We start from the raw sequence: 27,039 nt of genomic DNA, 5'->3' as shown, positions 1-27,039 counted from the left end.
TGATTGCTTCTTCTAAAAACACTTCACACAGAGTGTCTATACTTATGGAAAAACTAAAAAACACTTAAAAGATTTCTTTGTGTTGTGTCTCATTTCAGTTAGTTCCATATTATGCATTTCAAAAATAGTAAAAGGGAAAAAAAAATAATTTTTCCCCCCAAAACAAGGTAAACCAAACCGAAAGGACAAAAGTAAAACAGAAGGACTGTAGTTGGCAGTCTGTGTGGTAGGGACTCCAGCCTTCTGATTCACAATTCACAGTTCAAATTGATACTGATTATCGCCACATGATTTGCTTGGGCTTTGCTCCTGTTCATACTGAATTTTTTTTTCACCCCGCCCTTCACCGACGCCTTACATGACATGGCGGTGGTGGGTTGGTGGGTTAGTGTATAGTGGCATCATCCTACATGGACTCCCCACTCAGCAGATCTCCAGGCAGCAGGGTATTAATGGGGGTGGGGCTCGCGATCACACGGGCATCCTCTCCGCTTGGCGGTCCCCACAGGCTAGAATACTGGGGCACCCCGCCCCACAGCATGTCGCCTCCGCTGGCCTTGCCTCCACCTCCGCCGCTGCTCCACTGGCCAATTGAGTGGGACTGGGTTGCCCCGCCCATCCGGTTTTGATTGGCTCCCGGGTTGGCCTGCCAGCTAGTGGTGTTTGCCCCTAGTGACTGGCCTTGTGCAAAGAAGCGGTTCACCTCCTCCTCGCCGGCAAACTCCGCCAGGATGGTGGTGTTTCCAAGCACACACCTTAGAGAGGGCAAAAGGGGAAATCTTATGATAAGCCTGCCAAAAATGAATGGAACAAAGAGTCTTAATGTTTAGAAAATCAGTCTCTGTGTAAAAATAGGCCAGCGTACACCTGACACATTTTCTAAGCAAATGCTACTGGTTATTTAGGACTTAATCACGTTATAACACTTTCTGTGCTACAACCACATTTTTTTTGCTGCTTATTATGAAAAATGGGTCATGTGTTGCATTATGTTTCCATGTCAACCAGCTACAGTGACGGGGACCATTAGCAAAACAAAATTAGGGACAAATCTTAGACACAGATAAAACAGTCCCTCAAACTGGCTCTATAGTGGTGTCTTCTCCCATTCTAATACCTGTAGTCATATTAAATGTAATATTACAATACAGCTGACTACAGTGTGACTCATCACCTCCTCTTTCATGTGACTACCAAAATATAAAAATAACACCGTCTGCACTGAACTCAGCATGTTACAATATGTAACCAGGAACACTGGGTTTCCCCAAGTGCTCCCAGTTTTCATTCTCTGTTAAAGCTGCTTTTCAAAATATGGAAAGCAGTAAAAGTTAAGAGGTAAAAAAAAAGAAAAGAAAATGTGTCTAGTTTCTGTTCCCTGAGCAAAGTTTTGCTGAGACGTACATGTGCAGGGACTTCTGGGCCTTGGCGGCCTCGTCCTTGGAGCTGTAGCGCACCACGGCGTTCCCCTGGGTCAGGCTGAGGTGGAATGTGATCAGGGGGCCATGCTGCATGCACAGGGTCCGCAGAGTCGAACCATCGATCTGGAGCACAAAAAAAATAAATAAATAAATAAATTTGCAATTACAGCTACTATCTGAGTTTGTTCATCTATTTCACATTTAATTCCCTTTCTCACTGTCCACTCCTTGTCCTTTGATTTCTGGTTTCATTTTACTTTTATTTTCTTAACTTTGTAAATAAAATGCAAGTGCTTGGTATCAGGCTTCATAAGAGAAAAACTAAATACACAAAATAATTTATTTGGCATAATGCTGCCACTAAGCCTTTTGATGAAATTTTATTTTGAGATGTATTTACATCTTAGCATTACTCATTACACTGTGGCAGCACAGAATACATACTTGTGGAGTGAGATTTCTCAGCACCAGCCAGCTGCTGGTCCTGTTGGAGCTGTCGGTGCTCCAGGTGGTTCCTTCTGGAACAGAAATGAAGTTTAGAGCGTTTTTGTTAGTACAAGCTATTGTGTTTACATCAGTCATTTACATTAGTCCAATAGACAAAATACAGGATAAGAAGCCTGAAGAGGCTCCTCTCTTCAAAAGTACTGGCTCAATACAAAGTGAATAACATATTTTAAGTGTCTGTAGCCATTTAATATAAATACAAAAGGGAAACTTACTGTATTTCAAAGTAAGTGTGTTTACTTTACCATTTACTATTTTAAAAAGCTGCCCTGGAGCTGTACAGTGGACTTGATGTCAGAATTGAACTTTTTTAAACAGAAAAATCAAACAACAAAAGTGACACATTTCACCATTTTCAACACACATTTCCACACACTATTTCTGCGTGCACCACTGAAAGTTCTTTTTCCTCTTCAATTCACATATCAAGTCAAAACAAGGTCATCTATATATGATGTATCAATGTGGTTTCTCGATGTGCCGGTAAACCTCAAAATGTCAGTTTGGCAGGGTGTGTTCACCCAACAATTATACAGCGAGTACTGTGAGTGCACAGTCCCACACCTATGCATCTTCATGCTGCTGGGTGTGAACTACATCACAGGGGAACTAACATCTGTGTTTTCGTTTGGTGAAAGTCACACTCCAAGATTTTGTTGAAACCTTTTGATTTACTATAAATGTTGTAAATAGCTTCAAGACAGCAATTTCAAAGTAAAAATCTTGGCAACAAAATGATATTTAGTTCTTCATAAGTTAACAGACCTATATTACAATTATTTTAAGATAATATAAGATCTTGTCTATATAAAGAGAAATCCTGCAAAGTGAAACCTGAAAACTTTGGTAATGTTTCACATGTGTAGAATATATATGGACAGCATAAACAAATATAGGCAAAACTTCTGCATCTGTTTGTTTACATCTTTCAACATTATAATTTGAAGTACACTTGAAATTGTAGGTTAGCTGGAAAGGCTGGAAGAATGATCTGTAGCAAGAACAAAGTCTGCATAGTGTGTCAACCACCCAAAAATTTAATTCAATAGCAGCAACGTTTTGTCGTCAAGCATTATCAATAATGCCTGATGAAAGATCTTGTATGGGTTGAAACGTGGCTACTATTGAATGTAATTATTGGGAGCTTAACACAGTGTGCAGACTGTTTTTCTTGCTTTTTGCCTTTAAGCCGTTGTTGGTTCAGCACCTGTAAAAGATATTTTTGTCCTATGTTCTTTGTATGACTTCCAGTCTGTGCCATAAGGCACTCTTCGAATAGAACTGAAGTACAGTTGATGTAGAGCAGAGCGCTCACCAGAGGAGTAGGAGCCGCTCCAGCCTTGGGCCAGGCCGAGTGAGTTGCCACCCCAGGTGGAGGAGGGCTTGGTATTGGTCAGGCCCGGTGGGGGCCGAGAAGGAGCCGTGGTGCTGCGCGGCCCCTGCGGGACTTTCCACAGCTCATGGGAGAGAGAGGCTTGGCTCTGGGAGATAGGTCCTGGGGACCAGGTGGACTTCATGTCAGACAGTTTACCTTTATAGAGGATGGGAAGACATTTAAGAGAATATTAAGTTACAGACAAAGATGTGGATGGCACTCATCTAAAAGCAGTGCCAAATGTTTTAAACCCAAGTATGATGAACAAGGGGTTAGTGGCTTATACTGCTGTTTGACATGATTCTTTGTATTACTACTGAAATTTAAAGCGTTAAAAAGTCATTTCTTCAATCCCGAGTGAAAAAAAAGCTTTATATTTTAATAGTGAACTGGGAAAAAAAATCAAAAAGGGTGCTGATACAAAAGAAGTGTCTACATATATTATATTTTACAAATCACATCACAAAGAGAACTGAATTCACACACACAAAACAGGGTGTGTACTGGTGCAGGACCAGCTGGGGTGAGGCTTGTTTTTCTTTTTGTGGGTTAGGTTAAAGAGGCACAGAAGGTTGAAGGTCACATTTGACGTTGCTGTTATAGTGTGAGTAGAGGTGTTGTCTGCTGAGATGAGGGAACAAGTTTAGGTGTGACTTAGAATAAGAGGGTTCATAAACACGGGTCAGGAGTTGGGTAAGGTTTAGGATAAGTAAGGAGGAGTGTTGCATCACTGATTTAAGGCTAAGGGCTCCCATTCAGATGAGGAGAGGTACTCCGGTTGTGTACCTGAGCTGTCTCCATCAGAGGACGACAGGCTGAAAGAGCTAGAGCAGCCACTGTCTGGCCAGTCACTGCTGGTTGGAGGCAGAGAGCCATTCTGATGTGGGGAAGTGGCTATGTGTTGTGACCACATACAGAGGAGAAGAAAACAACACATGTAACTTCATGAGACTAGTACAAGCACATGACACTGGGGCCTGTGGTGAAGATCACCTGGGTGAGCTGGTGCAAGTGATTATTAATTCTCATCTGGTTCACTTTTCATAGTATGTGTTCTGTAAGTTCACTGATGGTCTTAAACTGATATCTCTGGCCTCATTTCTGTTCATACCTCCATTCCTGTCCCTCAGCAGGTATCGGTTTACGTCGTGGATGTTTGTGTTGATGGTGGGCCCACTAGGGACGCTGCCAGGGGTCATGTTGGGGTCATTCTCAGGGTCAATGTTCTGAAGGCCCTTCCATGGCACACCTGGGCAGAACTCTAAGGTAGGAGAAACAAAAACAGCCGAATGAGGGGTTACTGAAACAATATCGTATATTGAGGAACTTAGCCCGTCATCACATGACTTCCTTACTTGATGATGCAACTGCTGGCATTACTCTTGTTCCTCTTTTTTAAATTTGTAGTGAAAACATTTGCATTGCATTTTGAACTTGCGGTGGCATCACATTGCCCAGACTTGTCCCTTCCTCAAAACGCTTTACTTGATTTGATTTGATTTGATTTATTCTTTCAAGCATGTAAAGACATTTGATATGTCAACACACATAATTTTACACATATCCAACAAATGCTAATCCAATATCAATTTGCGCCTTCCTAGGGAGGTGTTCCGGGCATGTCCCACCGGGAGGAGGCCCCGGGGAAGACCCAGGACACGCTGGAGGGACTATGTCTCTCGGCTGGCCTGGGAACGCCTCGGCATTCCCCCGGAGGAGCTGGAGGAAGTGTCTGGAGAGAGGGAAGTCTGGGCATCTTTGCTTAGACTGCTGCCCCCGCGACCCGGTCCCGGATAAGCAGAGGAAAATGGATGGATGGATATTGATACAGTAATGTTGGAAAAATGTTTATCAAGAGACAGTAACATCAAGTAACCCACAGTACAATTATTATACGTTCTGTACTTGCAAAGAGTAGATCTAGAATAGATACCATACATATTTAGATACCGTATGTACTTTACTGATTGTGTTTTGCTGTTGTGTGCTACACCAACTCACTTCTCATAAGCAGTAGAACTGTAGAGATACAGCCATACTGTATCTGTTCCAGGAGCCAACGATGACACAGAACTTGCCACGACTGTTAAGTCTGACTGTATAAATGACTTTCAGAGAGACCGGCTCTCTGAGCATTTTCTTCTTCCAACCATATTGTGTGTATTGAATGCTCCCTTGCTGCAAGAATAATTAAACCCTTATATGCCCCAAATCAACAGTTTTGTTACAAAAACATCAGGTAAATTATTGCATTCGACCAGGTAATAAATTGTTCCTGGCTTTATACATAAACACAGCAGTCTTATATCCCACTAAATCAGAACATTTTAACAATTTAGACTGTATGAAAGCTCCATTGGTGTGATCCCTGTACCCCATCTTATGCACAATTCTTATTGCTCTTTTTTGTAATATATACAATGGTTGAAGTGAGCTTTTGTATGTATTTCCCCAGTTTCTTCAGGTAATATGGTAACTGCTGTTCCTGTTGAGAACTGTGGTTGGCCATAGCCATAATTTTACTGAAGACATTTGGCCATAAAGCACAAATGTCAATAATAAAATAAACTGTGGCTCAATTTTATTTAGCTCCTTCTGTTTCAAGGTCCTGACCTTGTGCAGACTGGCTCAGTGTCACACTGTTCTGACTTCCTGGGGTACAGGCTTAATGTTAATGTTATTAGTATAATCTGTGCTTTACCTGCTATGACAGAATGAAAAAGGCCTAATCTGATCACTGCCTTTTGCAGTTGTGTGTAAAACACTTTTGTTGCTATGCTCCCCTCAGATTTGACCATCACAATAATCTGTGACTATAACTGTGAAGACAACTGGTAAAACACCAAAATCAGAAAAGGAATGAAGACTAAGAAGACAGCAAGCATTAATAATAATAATTAAAAAAAGCAGGATTACAAAAACACACAGCTTTAATATTTTCACGTCCTCACCTGGGGGCCAGTTAATGTTGGTCCCATTGGAGATCTTTTCGTTAGGGCTCTTGCCCTGGCCCCAGCTGTCTGGGGGCACCAGGGGGCTGGTGGGTGAGTCGGAGCTGGATATTAGATTGTAAGGGCTGTACGAGTCCTCCAGCTGGGGGGGCTTCCCAGGGGGGCCCAGAGTAGAGGCAGCAGATATGGCACCTAGTATAAACAAACACAAATCATATAAACAAAAACATGCAACAAATTGAATTTATTACAAGTAAATATAGGAATTATGTAGTTCGCCAAACTCTTTGTAACTCACTTCTATTTATAATATCAGTTTTAAGAATACTTATTATTTTATACCATATCAGCAAAACACCAAACACACTTTGCAAATGTTCAATATGTCTAACAATCCATAAAGTCCATTCATCTGCCCTGTGCAGAAGAGAACTACTGCACCTGTTAAGAGGGATTACATTTAAATCCCTACTGAATTATAGCTGTTATCTGTATTGTACAACACATGAGCTGCCTAGTGGAAATTAACAATACAACCAGTGTGCAAGGGCACTGTACAGAATCTGTACAATGTATAGATTTATTTAGCATGGCAATTTATTTATATCATAACATCACTAGATGTCTTCCATAAATATGGTTTCATTTTTATTTGAATCCCGATTTTCTGCGAATGTGCGCAGGCTCACCTGTGTTCTTCTCCAACCTACCGTGCTTATTGAGGTTGTTCTCCATGTTTGAGGAGTTGCCAGGGAGGTTGTCCATGGAGTTGGAGTGTGTCCACTGGGACAGGCGGGACTGGGGCTGAGGGGGCTCCTTTAGGGACAGACCCCCAACTTCCATGCAGTTTACATTCATGTTTGGATTCAGTCCAGCTGCACACATAAAAAAAATATCTTTTAATTTATTCAGAATAGGCATGTGAATGGTAGAAGATGTTTGTTTGTACCAGTTAAAACACAGGAAAACTCCACACTGTATGGTATGAGTATGGACTGCTATATCTTAAGGTAGGAGGTAGCACACAAAAACTGCTACTCTCAACAAGCAGGCCACATTTTGTCAGACAAAGATCATGCCAAAAAAAATTCTGTTTAACCTTGTGTTGTCCCTGTCCTAGACTCACAGAGAGGGTAGGTGCTGTAGGCGTTGGGCGATGATGGCGGCTCTTTGGTGTGCAGTGTGTCGGCAAGGCTCTGAGCCTGGTGTGGGCCTGTGAAGGGGTCCAGGGTTGATTTGCCGGAGCCAGGGCCTCCGGCAGGGCCACTTGGGGGATGCAGACCGGCGGAGGAGGAGGAGGAGGAGGATGAGGAAGAGGAGGAGGAATGAGAGGGAAGTTGCTGCTTCATCAGCAGTGCCTGGTACAGCTGACGTTGGTGCTGCTGGATCTGCTGCTGCATGTTGGTGATTGTACGTGCAACCTGGGGGAAAAAACAGCACAATACTGTATCATAAAAGGACGTATTGGCGAGAAGATTAAGCAAATTCTGTTTTGGCAAAAGCAAGAAGGACGGAAAAATAAAGAGACATAAGAAGAAGGAAGAAAAAAACTGTTGAGGTTAGAAAGATGAGAATTATGATGATGTATTGTACAAATGAAGGTAGACAGTGAAAAGAAGACAACAGAGAATCACGGCAGAACGAGGGCGGGTACAGGAAGAATAGATTATTAAAAGGCACAGCTGGGGGAAAATGTTGTGAACGGTTATGAACACTTGTTCACAAAGGCTTCATTACTGGCATTTGTTTAACAAAACCTCACAAAAGGAGAACAAGCTCTCTTTATTCAACAAGAAGTATCTGTTCCCACACAAATCTCTTAAAGCTTGTGCAACTCCTTTGTGCAACTTGTCTTCACTGCATGTTGTTACGGTATCATGCCAAAACATCTGTTGACTTAAAAAAAAAAAAAAGAAAGAAGTTGTGTCACAGTGGTCTGAGTCAGTGATGACATGCGGTCACATACAGATAGCAAATGACTTTTATGATCACACTCATTTGTTGACTCACTTGCTGCTCTTGTTGTCTAATGGGGCCGGAAACATTGCGCTGCGCCTGCATCATCTGCTGTTGGATTTGTAAACGCTGGTACGCCTGAATCAAAATTACAATACAAAAATAAATCAATACATTACAGGAGGGAAAAATACAGCCAAGTAGGAGAGAGGGGTCAACTGGTAGGATCTGACAAATCTTGTTAAATTTTCAAATAGACATCTTCTTAATTAAATACTGGACATAACTCAGTAAATCTGAAAATATATTCAAAGCTAACATCAAGACATTATGAAAAATAAGACATTTTAGTATTGTGTGACTGGCTTTAATTTCTGTTCCATTTAAACTAGAGCCTGGTCCTCATCAAAAACACCCTTAACATGCATTCTTTGCCTCAGGCCCTTTAGTATAAGATGGGCTATAAATCCAGACGGAAGGAGGAATGTTGACTCACCATTTGCAATTGCTGAAGTTGGTACAACAGGGTCATTTGTTGAGGGTTTATTGGTGAGGTTAAAAGTGCAGGATTCAGACCAATGTTTTTTGCTGCAAACTGCAAGAGCTGTGCTTGGACCTGCAGGGAACAGGAGAATGGGGAAGCAGAAACAGAAGATGGCAGGTTAGTCACTGCACATCAAAACAACTGCACCACAGCAGCTTCCTGCAATGTAACGCTAGTTGCGGTGCATGCAAGGAGGAAAGTGTCTGGCAGAGGAGTCTTAAAGTCAAGAGGTTGAAACAGCCATTGTATTGTTCTCAGACAATGAAGTCTGATAATCTTTCTATCTGTCTTCACAATATATTTCCACTGGTTTACTTTTAAAATCTTGGCTTTTCCAAGAGTATTACAGACTGAAATGATACTACCAGTTTTGGCTTCTTGTCAAAGATGGCAATCAGATTAGTAAATGAAAAAAAAACAAACAGAAGGAGGAGAATAAATATAAGCAATCAAAGCCTGATTTTCCAATTGTTAAGAGTGTTTCAGCATAACTATGATGCAGAATAAATTACAGATAGATATGAATAGATAGATATAGACATACTTATTTTGTCCCCAACATCATGTTGCACCTTTATATAAAAACATAATATAAAATCAAACATTAAATTAAAAACAGTATCAGATTAAAATGGAAGAAAACAGTGAAGTTAAGGTGAACAAATTTAGCAGAGGTACAACATATATAAATAAACAATATAGCTTTTTAAGGCTGTCATTCACAGATTTCGCCGATACAGGAATAAATGAGCTTTTGAATCTATTCAACTCTCATCTAGAAACTCTAGAAACCATTTCCCTGAGGGTAATAATTCAAAATCTTTATGACGGATGTGCGCCGGGTCTTTTAAAATTCTTTCTGCCTGTGTGTGACTACGATGGCTACAGTGGCTTACTGTTTTAGAGGATGTTGGCCTGCATGTTACCACATTAATTAAGTCAAAGTAAGAGTACAAATAGAGTAAGACATTAAATGAGGAAAAGATACAAAAGAAACATACATAGGCAGAGAAAACAATATTTACAATTTAGGATATCAAATAGCGTTTCCTGCTGCATAGGAAACTCAGTACACTCCACCAGCCAGCTTTCTCCTGGTCCTGCAGGTGATGAACTGACGAAACTCTATGCTACGCACCCAATATATCAATACTATGCGATTTTGTTTACCTGAGGGGAGAGAAACTGAGGCACTTGAGCACGTAGACTAGGCTGGGAGGAGCTCAGAGGTGGCACTGGTGGCTGAGGAGGCGGCTGCTGCTGCTGCATGGCCCGGGTTTGTGCTGCTCCACTACTGCCAAACATTCCACTTGGTATCTGCAAATACGAAGGCACAATGAAAGTTCTTCAAAACCGCAACGCTCATTCACATTACTGAAGCCATTTCATGCCTTGTCAAAACTGAAGAGCTGAGCTGAAGTCACCAATGGAGCACTGTCAGGTCTTTACAAATATGATGGTTCCATTCAATACCCAAGTGAGTGCACTTGAACAGAACTGGAAAAGCAAATTCAAAAGCCTAGCTTGGGTTCGTGACATTCCTAGTCCTTGTAACAATATCTAAAATCATTTTTCAAACATAGCTCAGTATCACAAATCTGCCAAAAAGGTCCTTACAATGTGCACAGCAAGGTCTAATAACTTCACACCGCACCTTGTGCACCAAGGCATATACTGAACACTAACTGAGGGCAGCTAATTATTTAGATCATAAAATTGTCACCATTCTGAATGTCCCAAAACAATTAGTCTGTAAGTGGCAGCTTCATCCAGAATTTCAATTCCATGTTGAAGAGGTCTTTCTATTCATTGCACAGAAAAAAAAGACTGGCTTACAGTGCCTTTGTTTGGGCTTCAAGGACACACTGCATTTTTTCTGGGCCATGGCAGCCTCTGGGGTTGATATTTGATAGAGCATAACTGTCTGATTTCAATGGGTACTTCAGGCAAGGTCATACACACATAAGTGAGTAATAGAAAGCAGACATTTGAGAGCGTGTGTGTGTAGAATGGATTCAATTTATGTTGTTGCCATTGCTGCATCATATACACTTAAATCCTAGACACAAGGGCATTCAATTTTAAAATGATGGTTTTGAATTGGGGGTGTGATAAACACAGACTGTCGAGAAAATTATGTTTTGACCTGAATAATTACAGTGTTAATTGAGGACACACAGGCGCTGTGCATCTACAGTATGTTGCTGGTTCAAATTTCAACATTTTTCCTCTCCTCTATTTTGAAGCTATAAACTCTGTTGTTGGCTCGGTTCGCATAGCCGGCAGTAAGTCAGACTTGTTTCCAGTGCATGTTGGACTCCGGCAGGACTGCCCTTTGTCACTGGTTCTGTTCATCATTTTTATGGACAGAATTTCCAGGCGCAGCCAGGGGCCGGAGGGAGTCCGGTTTGGGGACCACAGGATCTCGTCTCTGCTTTTTGCAGACGACGTTGTCCTGTTGGCTCCATCAAACCAGGACCTCCAGCGTGCACTGGGGCGGTTTGCAACTGAGTGTGAAGCGGCTGGGATGAGAATCAGCCCCTCCAAATCCGAGGCCATGGTTCTCAGTCGGGAAAAGGGTGGCTTGTTCCCTTCAGGTTGGTGGAGAGTTCCTGCCTCAAGTGGAGGAGTTCAAGTATCTTGGGGTCTTGTTCACGAGTGAGGGAAGGATGGAACGGGAGATTGACAGGTGGATCGGTGCAGCTTCTGCAGTAATGCGGTCGATGTACCGGTCCGTCGTGGTGAAGAAGGAGCTGAGCTGTAAGGCGAAGCTCTCGATTTACTGGTCAATCTACGTTCCCACTCTCACCTATGGTCATGAACTTTGGGTCATGACCGAAAGGGCAAGATCCCGGATACAGGCAGCCGAAATGAGCTTTCTCCGCAGGGAGGCCGGGCACACCCTTAGAGATAGGGTGAGGAGCTCGGTCACCCGGGAGGAGCTCAGAGTAGAACCGCTGCTCCTCCACATCGAGAGGAGCCAGCTGAGGTGGCTCGGGCATCTCTTTCGGATGCCTCCTGGGCGCCTTCCTAGGAAGGTGTTCCAGGCATGTCCCACCGGGAGGAGGCCCGACCCGGTCCCGGATAAGCGGAGGAAAATGGATGGATGGAAACTCTGTTTTTCACTATTCTGTATATTAAAACCCACTGTGAAACATATTGCTGTTCCTTATATTGTCAAAAAATGACCACAGTCTGAACAACGTTAACTCAATATTAACAGAAAATATACGCCTCACATAGAATAGTTCTATTATTTGGGTTATGTAACAGTGTTTCTGTTATATTTTACAACTCAGTTTACTTCATGTGGCATTGTGTAGTCTAGGTTTTACCTGTCTGTTGTTCAAGTTTTGCATGGCTAGCCCCGGGCTGCTCTGTCCCAGACCCTGCCCAGGAAGGCTACTGTTGGCCAGGGGGAGCTTTAGGCTGGGGGAAGGCAGAAACGGTGATGGGGGGGCATCATCTGACAGAACACCATCCTGAAACAGGCAGAGTAAATGGATGGCAGGGAAGTGGAGAGATAAGAAAAAAGCATTAATCATTACACATCACAGACAAATAATTAAGTATGCAAAGAAAGATTTTATGCAAATATTTTTACTGATCACAGGAATGATGAGATATTAAAATTCATAACTCTTCTTAACCTTTCTTTGTACCACATGCCAAAATAATTACTATGTAAAATTATAAAACAGCAAATGCCCAGAGAAATATAAAAACAAAGCACCGACAAAAGTGCAAGTAAGAGAAACAGTACCACCATGTATTTATGTTTTTTGTTGCTATACTTATCATTTCCAAAAGATGCTTGGAAAGACTTGTGGCTTGTTTTTTACCTTTTCGAGAAAGGTGGTGCGGTCGGAGGGGTCTTTGGAGAGTGCAGAGGGCCGACACACCAGGGCCTTGTTCATGCCGTTGCTGTAATCAGACATGCCCATGCCCCGTTTGTCCAGGTCAGTCTTCTTCTCCAACAGAGCGCCTAGAAGCAAACATGAAGGATGGCAAAGGTTATTATGAAATCTAGTCAAGAAAATATACTCTGTGACAAAACCAATTCATAATACAATATTCTAATTAAGTCATGTGCTTTAAAGGTATTTAAATGTACAGCTTGGTATCATTCTCAGCTGAATCAAAGAGGGGATTGTAGCGACAGTGTTGAATTACAAATTCCTTTATTTAAGATACAAAAAGGTGCATATTAGTGCTTACACTGATTCAAACCATATCATTGTTTCACAATACATACACAAGGATGTGCAAACCACATGAATATGTTGGTGAACTTACTCATTGCCTGGTCAAGGTTCATGTTGTTGCTCTTCAAAGCCTCCTCAGCAGGGTCTCTCTGCAACATAAACATGCATGTCAGAGATAATGGCTTAATTATAGGGAGGGTTAGAGGTCATTTTCCCCCTAGCTGAACAGTTTTCTTGAGCTTAGATCACTGAATTTATTGCTGGATGGTTTTATTTTCCCTTTAACTGTTTCTATTCAGTATAGCAGAATACTTCTATTAAAAGTAGCTTATTTGTGACTGATTTGGGTTTTTATAAAAACTATAACAAAGACCCCCCTAAAAGAAAGCCCGTCAGTGTTATATGTCAGTGAAGGTCAATCTTTCCATACCGGAAAGCCCATGTCAGTGAGCTGTTTGATAAGACGGTTCATGATCCAGGTCTCATCTGGTTTGTTGCCAATCTTTCCCTGACAACACACAAGCAAAATATTTTTCATTCATTTTACCAATAATGTAGCTCCTTAAAATGACATTGATTCCCATTATTAACATTTGCCAGTATATTAATGACAATCATTGTGTGTGTTCTCTGACCTTGCTTGGGCCCTTCTTGGGTCCATTGCCCCAAGAGTTGCAGGAGGAGCTGCTTTCCTGGGAGGTGGGGCTGTTCCACATGTCCCCATCCTCTGATTCCCATTGACTGGTAGACATGCCTATCTCCTCTCCTCCATTTCCCCAGCTATCTTGCATAGGTTTGGGGCCTGAGGAAGAGACATTAAAAGCAGAATATAGATGTGCGAAAACACCAGTAAGCAAGTTGTTTACACAGTGTCTGTTGTGTATGCTACATGCACCTTGTAAATACACAAGCCATTTCAGAAGGAGCAGCAGGTAATTTTCAAACCAACCACTTGGTGCCACTGTTGCCATTTGAAATTTTGCATTTTTGCCCAACACCTCTTCCATTTCCAACATTTCAGAAGAAATAACAAAGGCCTACTAAGACGTGGAATTGCTTTAATCCCAGCAACAGTGCAGTAGCACCATCAGAATTGGCACAGATGGTACAGACCTGAAGAAACTTCCTGTTTTGGTCCCTTAACTGAAGTGTGCTAGTGCACAGATACTGGGAATTACCATCAATCAGTCTTTTACAGGAGGTATGGTAACACTGGACACAGTCTGAACCCAGATGCCTACAGTGACAATCATACAAAGAAACTGAAGCAGAAAAATCTACTGTACATTGTACTGTTATTATAGCTGACATCACGTGTCACTGTGCCTGCAAACAGTATTCATTCGTGGGTGTTACCTGGCTTGCAGGGAGCAGAACCTGTAGGTCCGCTGGCCCTGCCATAGGGTCCAGAGGCCTTGTGGCCGCCATCTCCCCATCCTCCCACTCCAGCTGGGGGCTTGCCCCAGGCAGAGGTGCCATTGTCCACAGCTGATGTTGGAGCTGCTGGCTCTCCCCAAGCAGGCTCTGACTTAGGCTGAACACTGGGAAGCTCTCCCCAACCTGGAATAAGACATCAATTAGTAAAGAAAAAAAAAATGATGAGTGATTCTCACCACAGCAAAAATCTTCATTCAAGTTTTATCTTGCAGTTATACATCATTCCCCTTTAGTCCTTTTTTTAAGTATCAAACAGTAGAGGGATGCTCTCAAGTAGTAAGACAATAAATGTGTCTGAAAACATCTTGGCTTCAAATCTGCATTATGCACAAGTCAGACCTTTAACTGACTTTTACTCAAAATTATAATATGGAAATCCAATCAAATGAAAAGCACCGCAGAGGTGGAAAGTCTGTATTTTTGTCACACAAGGCCTCATAATGAAATGCAGTGACATGTTAATAAGAGAAAGTAACAATACACTTGTCAGTTAAGCCTGCACTAAGTTGTCTATGTATAGAGCCCTTTCATGCCAGCCTCCTACAAACAGCAGCAGACCTTTGACCACCTCAGTCAGACTTGTCTGGTGGTGTGTGTATGTAGGAGATGAATGAAAGCTGGTGCAAACTCTACCGCTCCACTCTCTCTGTACTAGCTTCACTAGAGATGGCTAATTAGATTTTATTGTACTCAGCACAAGTGTGTCTTAAAGAGGTTGTGATGTGCCATGGTACATGTAGTACAACTGGCAAACTGCAGGGGGCAATAGACTCATTCACGATCAAAACTAGAAGAGAGTTTTGGATACAAAAGCCCTTCCATTTCTACTACAGTGGCAAAAAAAGGTATGTGAAACTTTTGGAATTTAATGGTTTTCTGCATTAATTTGTCATAAAATATGATCTGATCTTCATCTAAGTCAAGAGTACTTACGAATATAATGTGCCTAATATAACAACACAAACTTTGTCCGTCTCCATACCTCAGTGGATTCAATTATTAACTCTAATTCTGAAAATCTTTCAGGTTCATATGTCAGGTTTAGATGTTTTTAAGAAAAATCTGCATGATACATACAAACAGTGTCTTATAGAGATTATGAACTTTCTTAGCATTTTCAGAATATCAAATATGAATTTAACTGCAAATAGAATAATATAACAGCACAGCTATATCTTATTACCTGGGTTGGTGAGGGGGGGTCTACCCTGGGGACCTGCACCTGGATGCGAGGCGCCATTGTTGGCTGACCCATTGTTGTTTCCATGGTGCTGCAGGTGAGCTGGGGGCTGGCTGTGATGGGGATGGTGGTGCATGTGATGCGTGTGATGGTGATTGTTGTTTCCTGTGCTGACAGAGTGATTGTTGTTGTTATTGTTGGGGATGATCATTCCACCATTCTTACTGGGAGGTGGGCCACTGTTGCCTGGGTTACTACTGGGATTGTTGCGATCCCACATGTTAACAGTCTTGTTGTAGGCACTGGGATCACCCCAGGTGGATGTTCCATCATCAATCTCCATCTTCCTGCGAATGGAGGGAGGGGAGGGCTCTTCCCAGCCAGTGGGCTCCATGCCCTGGTCATGTTTGCTCACATTGCCCCAGCCAGAGGTGTTCTGTTTCACACAACCAGGACCACCCCAGGAACCAATACTGCCACCTCCTCCACTGCCAGTGCTGCTATTGCTGCTACTTTCCTGGGGCTTGGAAGAGCCCCAGCCTCCTTGTACAGGGCCATTGGCACGTGGGGTCTCACCCCAGCTGCTATTACTGGCAGCAGGAGCCAGCTTACCCCAGCCTCCTCCTCTATTTCCATTTCTGGGGGATTCTTTCCATCCATTCCCTCCTTCTTCCCACATGCTGCTGGCAGGTCCACTGTTCTTGACCTCGGGCTCCACCCAGTCCCCTGTGCTGGAGCTGTTAGATCCCCCATTACTGTTGCCCCAGCCATGCGAGCTTTTGGGACCCTCTCCCCAGCTAGTAGGTTGGCATTTTGTTAGGCCATCATCCCAGCTAGGTGACTTGTCCTCAGAACCCCAGGATGCGGTAACCCCACTTTTATGACCATTAGTAGGCAAAGGGTCTCCCCAGCCACTGGTTGGACCATTTGAGGTCTTGCTGAGTGACTGTGGGGATTCTCCCCATCCTGATCCAGGCTGGATTGGCTGGGGTGGAGGGGCTCCCCAGTTCGAGGACAATGAGCCTTCACTGTCACTTTTTCCTCCAGACCCAGGCCTCTGACTGGGGCCAATACTAGGGTTGATGGTACCTCCATTGGTAGATGAGGGTCCGCCATTAGAGCTGGAGCCTCCTATGGTGTCTGTGCTGCTGCTGCTGCTGCTGCAGCTTTTCCCATCATCAGAGTTGGCTTCTTCCATCTCCCATACAGTGTGCTGTCGGATGGGGGTCTGTCCCCAACCTGAGTTGCTCAGCACCCTAGGGTCCAAGTCCTGCCGGGGTAGCAAAGGAGCAAAATCCATGCTGGAGGATCTGTCTCTGCAGCAAGATCGACCTTCACTGCTGTCTCCACTACCCTCACTTGCTGGGGCTGTTCGAGGCTGTTGGCCCCATGAGCTAAGTTGCTGCTCTTGGCCCGATCCAGAACTTCCAGCCTCTACAGAGTCCCAACCTTTAGATGTATCTACACCACCAGAGGATTTCCCCCAGTCACCCCAGCCACCACTTCCACTACTCCCACCACCACTGCCTTGGCGGCCCCAGGCAGATAGGCCTCCAGATGGAGTTGAATCCCAGCTTGAGTCCTTGGGGGAGTCAGCTGCCTTGGTTTCTCCACTACACCATACAGAGCTGCCTGTTGTGTCCCCATTGAGCTGGGATGACTCAGTGGGTGACTGACCTCCCCAGCCAGTTAACCCATGGATAGGGCTCATAGGCTCCTGAGCTTGCTGTTGTTGCTTAGTGTGGTTTGGTCCATCAGAGTTAAGGTTAGCAGGTTCCATATTAAAGGATAAGTTTGTGTTGGTTGAAGAGTGTGGCTGATCATTTTTGTTAGCACATATCATGCTAACCCAACTTCCCCCACTATTATCTGCACCTCCCAGACTCCCTTTTCCCACATTTCCATTGCCATTAATACCTGGTGGGAGAGATGAAGAATTGGACACCCCATTGGGGCCCATACCACCACCCCCACCACCCTCATGGCCCAGAACAGGCCAGGCTGATGGGTTGGCATTGGGATTGAGGTTCAAGTTAAAATTGGGAGAGCCCCAGTTATTGGGCCCTCCTACACAACCACCATTAATACCATCTTGTTTCCCATCTGAGCCCCAACCTCTACTACCAACTAATGTGTTGGCTGACCCAGGTCCTGTCATCATGTTATTGTTAGCTTTGAGTGAAGGGTAGTGGGCCTGCTGGCCTGCGGCACCTGTGGCCATACTCAGAAAACTACTACTACTGGTGGTAGCGACAGTACTGTTGTCTGAGTTAGAGCTAGCTGAGCCCAAGGGGCATTCTGGTATTATAGGCTGGCTTGGGTCACTACTACGACTGATGGTGGGCCAAGCTTGTGTATCACTTCCGTCAATAATCACTTTGTCCCAGCTATTGGCACTGGAGGGGCTGTCAACTGACAAAGAAGCTCCCCAGTGAGAGGTCTCATACTGGGCACCAGGGCCACTCTGGAGAGATAGGTCTAAAGAGAAAAAGACAGGGAGAGAGAGAAGAGAGGTCAAATTGGATATGTGTGACAAAAGATGTAGAAATGCAAGAGATAAAGAAGAGATAACAAGAGTAGAGAAAGAGTGAATTAAAAAAATGGGTGGGTGGGTGATACATGAATACATTAGGTGACACTAAGGACCATCATGTAATATACTGTAGCCTGTTAGTCCCCTGGACCAATTTTATCACTTGCACACTTGCACATTCCACAATCCAACACACAATCAGAATGCGCAGCCAAGTGCGTTACATGTCATATCAGCTATGGCATACCCATATATCCTTGTCCTGGTGCAGTCAGGCAAACAGAAACGCAGAGACGGAGCCCTCATGTATTTTCGTTTACCAGTCCTTCTTTCCTCCTCTCTTTAACCCTAACTTTTCATTTAACCTCAGTTCTCACTTCTCTTTCCAACTCATTTCCACTTTCCTTGCTGTCTTGTTTTGCCCCTTATTTCCTCCTCACTCTCTAACTGCCCTTATCTATTACCAAACCCCCAATCTCTCTTTTTCTGTCTTCTTTCACCCTTTCTGCCCCCACCTCTTTCGTCACCCTTTAATTTCTCCCCCTCTCCCCTCTGCTTTCCTCTAACACCCAGAAGTGAGAGGGCCCATTCGTCTCTATTGCGGCTTAGCTGGCTGGGGTTGTGAAGGGAAGCCCAAGTGGAACGCCGCTCATTTATTGGAATGAAACCAGGACGGATTCTCATCCATCACTCCCTACGCTCTGTCAAGCCTACTCCTCCTTTAACTGCAATGCACTAAGCAACCACAAAATACTTCCTACAAGCTTGTACGAATATGGGTGCATGTCTTCTGGCCTCTCACTACTTCCCATATACATTATACTGTATGTGTATGCACGGGAATGCATTTAACTGTGATTACCTCTAGATCATTATTTTATCTGGGAACAAAAGACCACTTTTAAATCCGGTCCTGCTACTTTCAGACATGTAAGCATGCTCTACAAATTCAGTACCACACTTTCAAAAACAGCTTTTCCAAAAGTAGTTTAATCAACACAATATCACACACACACACACACAAGCAATTTTATTAGGCACAAAAGCATCCCAGCAAAAGGGGATCTAATAATAGACTGAGTCAATGCTGTAAAGGGGTAATCAATCAGTGGGAGGCAGCTAATCAATGATCTTATTAATGTTGGTGGGTGAGAGCAGGGAGGCTATCAATCTAGCATGCATACATCCCAAAGCATTTGGCCGGCCTCGTATAATGGGCTAAAATACAGATGAGAACTACCTCGAATATCACCAGCACACAAGTCAACCAAGCATATGAAGAGAAAAATTCATCCAGTTACTTTATGAAAAGAAAGGAAACTTAATGTGCATTGTAAAATAGCCAAAACTGTGCATGAAAGCTAGATATTTATCTGAACTTGGTTGTTTTCCAACGCTCAGAATAGAGGAAGTGGTAAAGCAGTGATAACAGTAAATACTGTATGTTACTGTATGTACATGTATTCTTATACAAATGTCATATTCTTTATGGAAATATAAACACCTAATAAAGGTGGCTGCAACACATTAAATATGAGCAAAGTGCAATTCCAGACAGTGTGAATGTCAAGTATTAGCAGCCTAATAAACAATAATACATTTCTAGCTACCCCACAAAACAGCTGCAGGAGCGTGGCTCACTAACCTTTAATTATAAAGACCAAGGCTGTGTTTGCAAAATATCTGTCTCGTTTGGTAATTAGACTGCCTTACCTTCCATTACTTTTCCATTAGCTTCCATCAGATTGTTTCGGTTATTTCAATAGCAGCCAGAAGTTATCCATCATGAGATAAACAACCAGTGGTCAAAACTATCCAGTCAGATGAGGGACATTTCTTTGAGGTGTGTGGACATGCACACACATACTGGCAGATATGTGGTTTTATGATACTGCGAAATACGCCACAAGAGCAGTTGTGAATGCAGTTTTTGCCTAACCATACTTATCTCTACTCCCCAAGCAGTCTTATCACACAAGGTCGTCGACTGATGGCACATACATACGCACACCAACACTAGACTGCGTTCAGTTTGCAACCAGCTATGCTCAAACTACTGAAACATCACAACTTCTACAGTATATCTGTGCCAATTTTTGATGAACGTTAGAAGTTGTTCAGTCTTTAAAAACAGAAGCAGATGTGAGTCTTCAATCAGAAAGACTTTAATTGGACTTTTTGTGAGTTTTCTGTCTTCTGGCAATAAATTGGTTTTAATAGTTAAGGGTGATGCCTCATCTCAGTCTGCATGATGTGTAACAAGTCCAAGGCAATACATATAGCAATAGTGAATATAGCAGTTTGATTACTGTGACATCTGAGCTTTCACTATATAGTGCTGCAATGAAAAGGAGAATGCCCTAGTTGTACATTTATCTTAGTTACACAACAAGTGAACTGCATCCAAATTGAGGTTCAGGTATCAAGTATCACTGCCTGCAAGACAGAATGAGGTCTCAGTTCCATCACAGTTGTGTGTGTGTGTGTGTAAAGTGCGTCACGAAAAGCTGATCTGGCAAAATTTCAGATCTATTGATTTGGCACATGCTTGCTGAGGAGAGGTGCACGAGTGCCACACAGAGTGCTTACACACATCCATGCAAGGATGGGAAACAGCAGACATCCTCTTAGTATGTCTGCAGCAAGCTACTACTGAGTGACTGAGCAACATCTCAGGCCTATGGTATATGCAGTTGTAGAGACTTTTCTGTTACTGTATGCAATGCTAATAGCAAATTCAGGTACCTGCTCCAACAAAAACGGAACATTATAAGCTACAGAAAAGTAGCTTTTATCAGGGGACTATTATGATAGATTGCATTATACTGTATATGTGTTAATGCTATTGTGTCTAACCTTATAAATATGTACATGCATGCATGTGCAGACTACAGCAAAACATACTCTTTCCTTTCACCTCACCATGCCTCAATTGTTCCCCTTTTAATTCCCTTCTCAGACATTCCAACAGAATGTCTTGCTGATTCTTGGCAAAGCAGTAATCCGGTGGGGGTGGGCGAGTGGGGGGGTGCAAGCTGAACATAAAAAACAAAGGGGGACAATTATTCCCATTCACCATTTGCAATCATGTGTCAGTAATGTGGCTGCCTGCAATTATGAGGGCAGTCTCTGATTATGCTTTATGAATGAAAAAGGTCAAAAATAAAAACAAAGCGGCCCTGTGTGGCTCCTCATGCTTCCAACAGGGGGCGAGGCAGCCATTTAGTGTGCATGTATGTGCAAGTCCATGCCTTTTTCCTGCATAGAACCTGGACTACAACTAAATAATAACCAAAATTTCCTAATGATGAGTACAGCACCAATGCCTGTGCTGAAAAAGTGAAATGAAACAATATCAACACACTGAAGCTTACCAGGACTGAAGCAGAAATAAGCAAGAGATGAGCTGATAATGAGGCAACCTGCCATTACAGAAATGGGCAGGTAGCCAAGAATTAAATGCCTCCCCTCCCCTTGGAATGAAATGAAAGGCAGGGTGACAGAAAGAGAGAGGGAGACCATGGTAAAGAGAGATGGAAAAAAGTCTGGGGGGAGGGGCTGGCATGACAGTGGCAAGGGAAAAGAAAGGGAGACGGTGAGAGAAAAACATGAACAGATTAAGAGAAATGGTGTAGTAATAAATGAATTCTTCAGTTTGATTGTGAACCACAGACTAATCAAGGTTTCTCAGTGCAAACTGTGGGGTGACGCAACACTAGAACCAGAGCAGGAGGGGACGTTTAGTAGTCTTTTGTCCCCCAAATAGACTCTCTCCATCTTCTCTTTGAGAGGAGCTTTATGCCCACTTGCATCAAAGACAACACGCACTTGTTTTTCCCGGAAGCAGGGAGAAAAAGAAAGACTAACTGAATGGTCACAGGAGGGTTTAAAAGCTCATTGCTCATGTCAGTTTACCTCTGCAGAGAGGAGAGAGAAAATAGGAGGCTGAGGCCATGGTGACTTCTCTGGTTTCCCTGAAAGAGCCTGGATTAATGAAGCCACTAGGGGGGTTGTCTCACTTGTGTGCGTACATGTCACAGCCACAGAACATGGGGCAATCTATATCTCCCTGTCCTCGTTATGACTATGTAGTATTGATGATTGTTAAAACATAAATAAGCAGTAGACCTCTGTTTTCGTGAGATGGTATTTGAAGGACAGGCAGGGCAATTTCTTACTGAAAGCTGCACAGAGGATTTAACTTGACTAAACCGCTTTACCTGTACATCAAAAGAGCTCGAATGAAAGGGCCAAGTGTTTAACAGCACCAAGCAGAGTGCCTTCTGGCTACATGTCTGGGTGACCAGTAAACAGCTGCTGGGCTGTAGTTCCCATAGTCTTAAGAGACTCCCACTCCAGCACCTGCTACTGGGAGCCTGTCTGGATGGCTGCTGGCTGCTTTGGACTATTTAATGGTGCACGGTCAGCTGGAGAGATGGGAATGGTGGGTGCAGCAAAGGGAGGGAGACACGGGGTCTCTGTCTGGTGTTTGAGACAATTAAATGAGGTTGAGAGAACAGAGATTATGTGGGAGCGCTGTGAATGATCTTGAATCTAGGGGGGGGTTTGCCTTTCAGACAGAGGGAATGGAGTGTTGTGTGGACAGCCTGTAGGAATGTTTCACACACACTTTGCATAAATTTAATACTGCCTTTAAAAGAAAGCAGGATGATTCTCTGAGGTAAATGTGAGCAAAAGAACCAAAACTGGGTAAAAAAATAAAGCCCAGAACCACCAGTGGACATCTACCCAATAATACCACACTGAGTGTTTATACGTGTGCTTGCATACATTCCTGAGCCAGCTGGCTTGCAAGGCAGACAGATTTGAGAGGACACAACTAGGTCACACTAGAGTGTTTGTTCTTAATGCTGCACAGACACAGCCACTACATCTATGTACTCGTGTTGGTGTTTGCATGTGCACACGTGCAAAAGTGAGAAAGTGTTTGAGTATCTGAGTGAGAGAACTATCACATCATCACATCCCTGTGGGCCACAGTAACCTGAGCAGAGGTCAGAAATGTGTCCTCAAAGCATAGTTAATCCTTTACATACAGTGACACGTATGTATATACATGTACACTGCCTGTACTTTCAGGCAGTGTACATAACATGATATATGAACAGATTTAGATTCAGATTTTGAAAAGGGCCATAAATTGTTCTCTTAGCTTTGATGTACATCCATTTTGACATGTCAATTAACTTAATTCCATGTAATTTGTTTACATGCTTTCAAGTTCAGAACACAGAGTTGCAAACATGGAGTCTGGCAAAAGCAGAAGTCATGCAAACATAAGTTTGTTCTGCTTCTACTTAATTTACATTTTCAGATCTGCTGCTGCTGAAACCTAACAGATCCAACTAGCATAAAATTCACAATATCCTTTCTTTTCAAAGGCTTCAGCTACAAAAAGTTGTACTGTTAAGAATAAATATGTAAGCAAACTACCTCTAAAATCTTTAACTGCCAAGCAGCGAGTTTAACTAGAATGTTCGCTCTGTAAATTATGTATGCCAGAATCAAGAACGAGAGGCAAATGAGGTGGAAACACAGCTAGTGGTTACTCTGCAGCAGGGGTTTTTTTGTACTGAGAGCCCCCTGGGAAAACCAGGGTGAGGTAAAGTTCAATCAGGACAACAACTGCTGGACTAGGATAATAACAATGACATTAGATGTTAAAGCACTTATTCTGGAGGCCAAGAGAAAAGCCGATTCTTTAAAATCTAAACAGGATTAGATGTTGCTAACTCTTGATTGAGTTGGAGCCATATTTAGATCCTGACCAACCGCTCAGAAGACCCTGCGCTGAGCAGCTGCATACAGAGAGGTAAACGTTTCAGCTCCCAAACTAAAACATAGGAATCAAAATCAATTAACATTGTTTAAATGCTATTTGTGAAATGCTGAGAGAAAAGGCCAATTCAACATTTTATCACAGCCTTTTGTTTGATGGCATAAACCCAAGAACCAGTACAACAGTGACTAGACATGACATATAAGGACCAGTTCCCTCTGTGAGGGCTGCACAGTTTCTGTAGGTAAGCTAGCCATGCAGCACAGCTGCTGCAGGCTTGTTTAATAAAGTGCCCGCTGTTCTCCAAACAAATGTTGAGTCAGTAATGAAAGACAGCACCAAGAAGTAAAACAGAGCTGATTAAATGAAAGAACGAGACAGAGACAAAAGCAACTCAAAGACGCGAGCAGATGTTCACACTAGCTCCTGCTCAGAGCGCTGAATGTGAAAACACAGTGGCGTGCTACAGAGATATCCTCACATCTATGCCTTCAAAGTTACAGTGTGTCACGTTAGAGGATGTGAGGTGCTGCCACACCATTCAGCAAATGGCTATGGCTGCTTTATGAACAGAAAAAAAATTAACCCCTCAGAATGCAAGGATGAGTTCAAGATAACAAAAAAAGTATAAATAATGGTTAAAATCCAAAAATCAAAAAGACCACCTCTGACTATAGAGATCTGAGTATGTGTTTCTGTGTGAAGAAAAACAGTAGACAGAAGATCAAACAACTGAACCACGTTCTTCTCATCTAAACAGGGTTTTCCTAGCCTTTGCAGGAATTTGGCATTATTATTCCTAGTGCTGCAAGCACCAGGTTCCAGGCTTGCACGTCCTAATAGCACAGAACTACTTTGGAAACAGGCATATAGCTACAGACTCCTTTCTGAGGAAAGTATAAGCAAAAAGCAGGGGCAGCAGCAACTGAAAACACATGAGACTTGAGTCTTGGGCTTTAATTTAGTCAGCCTTTCCACATAATTTAGGAGCTATATATTTTATGCTGACAGGAAGTCAAGGTGCTCTGTTAAACTACAATTAGAATCACTATGTAATTTATTGTTGCCTACAATGCAGTAAATATGTCAATTCGACATTACATACCACTATATCTGTGCCAAGGCAAACTGAATTCCAACTCTGGAATGAAGTAGTACATAGTGGATGTAGGATCCTAAATAAACTAAATTCAGGATAATCAAAGTGAGAAAAGCTAATGTCAACGCAGGATGCTAGATTTAAAAGACGAGTTACTGAGTTTATCAAGTGACATTTCACTAAGGATGTAGCCAAAATACAACCAATATGCATGAAAGCAAGTAACAAAATCTAAATAAATGAAGTTTTAAGATGAATAATTTGCACATATTGAAAGGTCTAATGCAAAAAAAAAAACAAAAAACACCAGAAATCTATTCTAGTGCAATTTGTTTGAACTTTGTTAACACAAACCTGGGTGGCGTTTGCCTGCAGTGGTCGTGGCAGAGTTTGGGGTAGTGCTGCTGGTAGTTGTAGAAGAAGGAGAGTAGGATGATGAGGGTGAAGAGGAGGACGAGGAGGAGGAGAGGGGGAGGTCGCCGAGGGCTCCTGCAGGCAGCGGCTGGCCTCTCTTCAGTAGCTGCTTGTGCTCCTGCTGGCGGAAGCGTGGGGGCACCTCTCTGGGCGGGTAGCGAGCACTGGCAGAAGACAACTGGCACTGCTGCTGAGGGGGAGTCTGAGTTGCGAGCTGGCTACTGTAGGAGGCGCGCTTGCCATTGCCAGAAGAAGAGGAGGAGGAGGAGGAGAGGGGCAGCGTAGGGCTGGTGAGGTGGAGGTGGTGGGGTGGGCCGGGACTGGGCTTAGTGGGAGCAGGCTCTGGCACTGGATAGATACAATACACAGGCGCACAAGCATATACACACAGAAAGACACACAAAGTATTAATGTCTGGGTTAACTCACTATTTGACCTTTATAGAAGAGAAATGATATTAGGTTGGGTAAAGTTGACACTGGACAAAGGGTGACAAAAATAGAAAGTGAATTTTTTTTTTTTAGCAAGTCTAGTTTAATGACTTCCTTGGTAACCTAAATTGTATTTTTAATGTTACAATATTATTATATGAAACTCACATGTGGTGAAGGAACAGGAGTACAACTAAAAATATTCAAAATCCTATTTATGTGAAAGATCTTTAAAGATTTAACGTCAGACATATTTCATGTGGCCTGTGTAAATGTTTGTGGCCTGTGTTTTAGGTATAGGACTCAGCAGGCATTTATAAAAGGCATTTAATTGAATATCGTTGTCTCTGCGCTGTATTTTTGTGTGAACTATTGCTTTAAGTTAATTGCTCGTGCTGCCTGTTGTTGAACACATGTTACTGGCCCAGGCATCCTCTGTGAAAAGGTCATATTTCTTTTCTGCTGGCTGAACACACACACACACACACACGTGGAAACAGCTCCTTCCCTCATTGCAACCCTCTGTTCTCTTGCTCTTTTCTCATCTCTCTTACACACGCACCTTTCTCTGCTGGTTTGGCCTCAGCCTGACCCTTTCCTTGTGGTTTCAGTGGCTAGCCAGCTGTCTAATTGGGCCTTAGCCTGAAAGGTGTTATTATTAGCAGGACCGTGGAGAGGGAAGTAGTTCTGCCGTAGAACTACTCTATTGGAGCGCTTCCTGCTCCACAGAAATGGCTGCCTTCATAGCTAGTGACAGAAGCACTGCTGTCAAGTTTCTTGGATGAATAGGTGATGACGTTGTGTTCTACAGTACTGATACAGATACACTATTACTGTCACACAAGAAAGGAGAGAGACGTGGAAAGAGAGAAATACAGGAACGGGAGATGCTTTTTTTTCCTCAAAGGGGCAAATTAATGGGACAGAAAGAATTTATTAATTACAGCTTCAGTCTATCTACTGTGAGATTCTGAACTGCTCTAACAGTTCCATACTGCTGTTCTAGCAATTAAAAGCAAAGCTGCCACACTGGAGGTTCGAGCTCATTTACAGAGCAGAGGTATTCAATGTGTCTGCCAAGAGCTCATCTAAAAGCCCAGCTACAACAGAGACCCTCTCAGTGAACATTAATCCAGATGGCTGTCTACCTGCTGACACACAGAAAGAACAGTGAATATGCATTAAA

At 43.0% G+C, this 27,039-nt stretch overlaps 1 protein-coding gene across 4 annotated transcripts in view; it reads right to left on the bottom strand.

Moving 5' to 3' along the window:
* Positions 1 to 6: 6 nt before the first annotated feature.
* tnrc6c2 (trinucleotide repeat containing adaptor 6C2) overlaps positions 7 to 27,039 on the bottom strand; it is a 50,849-nt gene continuing 23,816 nt past the window's right edge. The window contains exons 4-23 of one of the 4 annotated variants that reach the window (XM_020597087.1): positions 25,363 to 25,770; positions 15,580 to 18,054; positions 14,316 to 14,519; positions 13,595 to 13,761; positions 13,390 to 13,467; positions 13,051 to 13,108; positions 12,597 to 12,739; positions 12,090 to 12,236; positions 9,925 to 10,071; positions 8,707 to 8,826; positions 8,265 to 8,348; positions 7,381 to 7,675; positions 6,965 to 7,129; positions 6,255 to 6,446; positions 4,415 to 4,564; positions 4,090 to 4,197; positions 3,244 to 3,459; positions 1,866 to 1,939; positions 1,405 to 1,544; positions 7 to 755 (exon numbers count right to left, since the gene is read on the bottom strand). In XM_020597087.1, coding sequence (XP_020452743.1) covers positions 407 to 755; positions 1,405 to 1,544; positions 1,866 to 1,939; positions 3,244 to 3,459; positions 4,090 to 4,197; positions 4,415 to 4,564; positions 6,255 to 6,446; positions 6,965 to 7,129; positions 7,381 to 7,675; positions 8,265 to 8,348; positions 8,707 to 8,826; positions 9,925 to 10,071; positions 12,090 to 12,236; positions 12,597 to 12,739; positions 13,051 to 13,108; positions 13,390 to 13,467; positions 13,595 to 13,761; positions 14,316 to 14,519; positions 15,580 to 18,054; positions 25,363 to 25,770 — 5,720 coding nt within the window. In that variant the 3' untranslated portion in view covers positions 7 to 406. Of the gene's footprint in view, positions 756 to 1,404; positions 1,545 to 1,865; positions 1,940 to 3,243; positions 3,460 to 4,089; positions 4,198 to 4,414; positions 4,565 to 6,254; positions 6,447 to 6,964; positions 7,130 to 7,380; positions 7,676 to 8,264; positions 8,349 to 8,706; positions 8,827 to 9,924; positions 10,072 to 12,089; positions 12,237 to 12,596; positions 12,740 to 13,050; positions 13,109 to 13,389; positions 13,468 to 13,594; positions 13,762 to 14,315; positions 14,520 to 15,579; positions 18,055 to 19,822; positions 20,424 to 25,362; positions 25,771 to 27,039 lie in introns of those variants that run through there. The other 3 variants (XM_020597090.1, XM_020597088.1, XM_020597089.1) reach the window with 3 other exon arrangements.

The sequence above is a fragment of the Monopterus albus genome, unplaced genomic scaffold (assembly GCF_001952655.1).
Source record: "Monopterus albus unplaced genomic scaffold, M_albus_1.0 scaffold32.1, whole genome shotgun sequence".
Classification (NCBI taxonomy): Eukaryota; Metazoa; Chordata; class Actinopteri; order Synbranchiformes; family Synbranchidae; genus Monopterus; species Monopterus albus.
This window is presented reverse-complemented; position numbering and strand designations above follow the sequence as displayed.